The 5,530-nt window shown below is 45.5% G+C and overlaps 1 protein-coding gene across 1 annotated transcript in view; it reads right to left on the reverse strand.

Moving 5' to 3' along the window:
* EMWEY_00015980 (hypothetical protein, conserved) overlaps positions 1-2,279 on the reverse strand; it is a gene marked incomplete at both ends in the record, with an annotated part of 2,760 nt that extends 481 nt beyond the window's left edge. The window contains 3 exons of the mRNA XM_013477426.1: positions 1-581; positions 1,109-1,336; positions 1,734-2,279. The exon at positions 1-581 is cut by the window's left edge and continues 481 nt beyond it. Coding sequence (XP_013332880.1) covers positions 1-581; positions 1,109-1,336; positions 1,734-2,279 — 1,355 coding nt within the window. The remainder of the gene's footprint in view (positions 582-1,108; positions 1,337-1,733) is intronic.
* Positions 2,280-5,530: the final 3,251 nt, after the last annotated feature.

Genomic DNA, 5,530 nt, shown 5'->3' on the forward strand with positions numbered 1-5,530 from the left:
ATCGTGTCTGCTGCTATTGTTGCTGCTGCTGCTGCAGCAGGTGCTGCATCTGTTGCCATTGGTGCTGCTTCTGCTGCTATTGCTGTAGTTGCTGCTGCTGCTGCTGCTGCTGCTTCGGGCGCAGCTTCGGCTGCTACAAGCCCTCCTTCCTTTGCTGCTTCTGCTGCAGTAGCTGCTGTTGTTGTTGCTGCTGCTGCTCCGGTTGTGGGCTGGCCTACAGCAGCTGCTGCTGGTGTTGCTGCTGTTGCTGCTGCTGTTGTTGCTGCTGTTGCTGCTGCTGCTGTTGCTGCTGCTGCTGTTGCTGCTGCTGCTGTTGCTGCTGCTGCTGCAGGGACAACAGAAATGGAAGGTGGCTGTACCCCTGCAGCAAAAGCTGCTACAGGAGGTGCTGCTGCTGCACCTGCAGCAAAAGTAGCTGCAGCAGCAGCAGGTGTAGCCAGTGGCAGCAAGCCTGTTTGCTGCTGCTGCTGCTGCTGCTGCTGCTGCCCTAGCTGTCTTGCTGTCTCCCTTATCTGCGATGCAACTAACCGCGCGCTGCGCGCTGTCCTCCTTAATGCCCCTCCTCCTTGCTGCAGCAGCGCCTGTAGCAGCAGCAGCAGCAGCAGCAACAGCAACAGCAGCAATAGCAGCAGGAGCAGAGGAGACAGGGAGACAGGTAGGAAAACACAAGACTACACAACCTAACCATCTCCTGCTACAGCAGCAGCAGCAACAAGAGCAGCAACAGCAGCAACAAATACACCAGCAGCAGCAGCAGCAGCAGCAGCAGCAGCAGCAGCAGCAGCAAGACTTGCCTGTACAGTGAGCAGCAGGGCATCCTCTGTGTCTGGGATCGACTCCCAAACCGCCCTTGTACTATTCCCTACACGACGAATTACCTGAAGAAAAAAAAAAAGGGTTTAGGGTTTAGGGTTTAGGGTTTGTAAGGAAATATAGATAAAGGGTTTATATATAATGTTAATAATTAGGGTTTAGGGTTTACATATATATACACTAATTGTCTATATACTTATCTATATAACTACAATAAATAAACCCTTTTTCTAATAATTATATATATAAACCCTAAACCCTCAGGGTTTAGGGTTTAGGGTTTAGGGTTTGGTACCTTTTGCCATTTTCTTGGTTGTCCTGGTACAAGAGTAAGGGTAGCAAATCTCTTTATTGCTCCTGTTGCTAGTCTTAATTCTTCTCCTCCTTGGGGGCCCCCAAGGGGGGCCTCGGGGGCCCCCTGGGGGCCCCCTGGGGCACCCCCCACCTGCAACCCTTCAGCTGCTGCCTTCTCTGCTGCTGCTGCTGCAGCTGCTGCAGCAGCAGCAGCACGCTCAGCAGCAACCTGCCAACGTGTCTTCCCTGGATAAACATTCTTTCCTCTTGCCCGACCTCCACGGCGACCCCTGAATAAATAACAAGGGTTTAGGGTTTAGGGTTTAGGGTTTGGGTAGGAGGGAGTGTCTTATTAGGAGGAGGATTATTAATTAGGGTTTATAGTATTGAGGGTTTAGGGTTTAGGGTGCATATGTATAGAACTAGGGTTTAGGGTTTAGGGTTTACCTTCCTCTCCCTCTTGCTTGTGTACTAGTAAGAGGGTCTGGTACTGCAAACCCTCCTGCAGGGTTTGGGGGCCCCCCGGGGGCCCCCTGATTAGGGTTTATAAAGTTGGGTACTTGGGTACTAAACCCTCCTGTTATATAATCTAAGGATTGAGGGAGGGGGGCCCCCGGGTAATATACCAAGGAGGAGGGGGGCCCCCCTGCTGCATCAGCACCAGCAACAGGTGCAGCAGCAGCTGGTACTGCTGCTCCTGCTGCTCCTGCTGGTGGTGGTAGGCCTGCTGCTGCTGGTGCTGCTGCTGCTCCAGGTATGGGGGCCCCCATCATCAGGGGGCCCCCCAGGGGAATAGGATTATCGCTGCCGAAGGACCCAGGAGCTGCTGGTACTGCTGCTGCTGTTGCTGCTGCTGCTGCTGGTACTGCTGATGCTGCTGCTGCTGGTACTGCTGCTGCTGCTGCTGCTGCTGGTACTGCTGCTCCTGGTGGGGGAGTAAAGGGAAGAGACACAAAAGAAGGAGGAAGGCCTAGCTGTGCAGACACATCAGTAGGAATCGGATCAATTGGTGCTGCTGCTGCTGCTGCAGGTGCTGCTGCTGCTGCTGCTGCAGGTGTTGCTGTTGTTGCTGTTGCTGCAGGTATTGCTGCTGCTGGTCCTGCTGCTGCTGCTCCTGCTGCTGCAGGGTCTATAGCCGGCAGGAAAGCCGGAGCAGGCTCTGCCGGGTTCATTGTTGCAGCTCTAAATGCAGCAGCAGCAGCTGCTGCTGCTGTTGCTGTTGTTGCTGCTGCTACTGCCGCCAGCTATGGCCCCAAGCCTGCTGCTGCTGCTGCTGCTGCTGCTGCTGCCAAGTATGGCACTAGATGCTACTGTTGCTGCTGCTGTTGCTGTTTCTGATGTTGTTACTGCTAGGTATGCTAATAAATGCTGCTGTTGCTGCTGCTGTTGCAGCTGTTGCTGCTGCTGCTGCTGCTGCTGCAGCCGCTGCTGGCTATGGCCTTAACGGCTCCTGTTGCTGCAGCAGCTGCTGTTGCTGTTGCTGCTGTTGCTGCTGCTGCAGCAGCAGTATAAAAAGAAATATAATTAAAAAAGGAGAAAGAAAGGAGTTGCTGCTGCTGCAGTCATAAACATTTGCTGTGGAGGTTTGGGGCCCTCTGCATGCGCCGGTGTCTCGAGCTCCGTAAACCCTAAACCCTAAACCCTAAACCCTAAACCCTAAACGAAATTATGTTTAGAAAAGACTTCCAATAAAAGCAAGAATTATAGTCATTTTTATTTATTAAACCCTAAACCCTAAACCCTAAACCCTAGAGAGTCCCTGCCATCTCCTATATAGGAACATATATAGTCTGTTCTATGGCGAGGGTTTCCTCCTTACCAGGTCATTAGGGTTTAGCTAGGGTTTAGGGTTTTCCGTATCTTTTAGGGTTTAGCGAGGTTTTATAGCTTATCTAGGGTTTACGGTCTAGCTAGGGTTTCCGATTTTCTTCCAGTTTTAGGGTTTAGCAAGGGTTTAGGGTTTAGCTAGTGTATATGGATACAGTCGGCTGTGTAGCCATTTTAAGGTGTTTAGGGTTTAGCAAGGGTTTAGGGTTTAGTGAGGGTTTAGGGTTTAGCGAGGGTTTAGGGTCCCCCGTCAGCTGTACACATTCATCCAACTGCCGAGGTTTTATGCTTACTAAGCATGTAGGGTTTGCTCAAGGTCTAGCTAGGGTTTAGGGTTTAGGGTTTAGGATTAGGGTTTAGGGTTTACTTGTCTACTTCCTTGTCACCCAGCTAGCAGCAACTACCTAAATAAATGTGTTAACTAAATATACTTAAACCCTAAACCCTAAACCCTAAACCCTAAACCCTACCCATATATAAATAAATAGGGTTATACAACAGGAAATAAAAACAAACAAAAAAAGATAAACAAACTAAACATAAATAAATAATAAATAAATAATAAATAAATAATAAATAAATAAATAAATAAATAAATAAATAAATAAATAAATAAATAAATAATAAAGGAAGAAAGAAAAGAGATTAAATAAAAGACAAGATGAACTCTCAAGTGTATAGGCACCTCTCCTTAGTCTCCTCTGCATGCAAACTGCAGCAGCAGCAGCAGCAGCAGCAGCTGTTGCTCTGCTGCTGCAGCAGAAAAAAAGGAGTCAAGAGCATCAACAGCAGCAGCAACAACAACAGCAGCTGCAACTGCTGCTGCTGCTGCAGGTGTTGTCGCTGTTGTTGCTGTTGCTGCTGTTGCTGCTGCTGCTGCTGCTTGCTGCAGACAGCAAAGCAGCAGCACTGCGAGCGACACTGCGCATGCAGCTGCTGCTACAGTTGCTACAGCTGCAGCAACGACAGCAGCTGCAGTTGCAGCAGCAGCAACAGCAGCAGTTGCTGCTGCATCTGTACAGTTTCTGTGTTGCTGCTGTGTCTGCTGCGTGTTGCTGCTATAAGCAGCAGCAACACCATTAAGTTGTTGCTGCAGTTGAAGCAGCAGCAGCAACAACAACAGCAGCAGCAGCAGCAGCAGCAAGAGTCAATTCTGTTGCTGCTGCTGCTGTTGTTGCTGCACCACTGTAGCTCCAGCATAAACAACATCCACCACCACCTACAGCAGCAGCATTATTCACAGCACCACCTGCTGCTGCTGCTGCTGCTGCAGCTGCTGCAGCAGCTGCAGCAATAAACACATCATCCCTCCTCCTTTTTATTAGCATATAAATAATACATAATAAATAAATGCATCAATACATATTCTGTATATACTCTCCTGCTGCGCTTTTTGCTGCTGCTGCTGCTGCTGCTGCTAATATAACAGCAACAGCAACAACACCAACAGCAGCAGCAGCAGCAACAACAACAGCAACAGCAGCAACAAGAATTAAGCTACTCCTCCTCTTAATTGTAAGACCATATGTATAGTACAACCAGGAGAAACCTTATAATCAGCTAACCTTAGATCATCATTCATCTGTTTACCTGCATATATTAATCTTATTTGTTTTATATCTATTCCTTCTTTTTCTTGTAGTGCTTGCTTGAGGTGTATGACCAGGTTATCTGATTCAAAATTGAAGGATTGACGACGTCCTGTTAATGTTTTTATTAATATCTGCATCTTTTTTATACTTTTTTTCCTCTTTTTATCTATTTATTTATATACTATATCTTATTATATATTATATACACAAAAAATCAACTCTTTATCTCTTATATTCACCAAGATATACACTTTTCTATTTTCTTATATTTATACCCTACTAAACCCTAAACCCTAAACCCTAAACCCTAAACACTAATTCTTATACTTTTTGCACAATATATTATATTATATATATCTATTTATATTTATTTTTATATTTATATTCTTCTTTATTTAATTTTATACTCAAAAGAAAAAAGAAGAAAAAAAAAAAAAAGAAAAATTAACGTCGTCGCAATTGGGGTGTATAGGCAGCTCCGTGCTGCTGATGGCTCCTGCTGCTCCTGCTCCTGTTCTTGTTTATATATTTATATAAAGAATATATTTATTTATTTATTTATTTATTTATTATTTATACATTTTCTTACATTTATATACATTATTTATCCTCACCCTGCTGCTCCTGTTGCTCCTGTTGTTGTTGTTGTTGTTGTTGCTGCTGCTGCTGCTGCTGCTGCTGCTGCTGCTGCTGCATGCATTAAATAAGGTGTACATGCATATACACCCCAGGAAAAGATGCCACGTTATGTATAAACCCTAAACCCTAAACCCTAATTAAGAGGGGGAATTAATTCAATTAAATTAATTAAAGTAAATTAAATTTATTATTTATATTTTATAAGAGGAAGATATTTATTTATTTCTTTATTATTCCTGCTGCTGCTGCTGTTGCTGTTGCTGCTGCTGCTGCTGCTGCTGCTGCTGTCGCTCACCTACCTACCTGCATATACACCGTAAAACTTTTTTTTTTTTTTTTTTTTTTTTTTTTTTTTTTTTTTTTTT

The sequence above is a fragment of the Eimeria maxima genome, genomic scaffold, assembly GCF_000499605.1.
Source record: "Eimeria maxima Weybridge genomic scaffold, Emw_scaff128, whole genome shotgun sequence".
NCBI lineage: Eukaryota > Apicomplexa > Conoidasida > Eucoccidiorida > Eimeriidae > Eimeria > Eimeria maxima.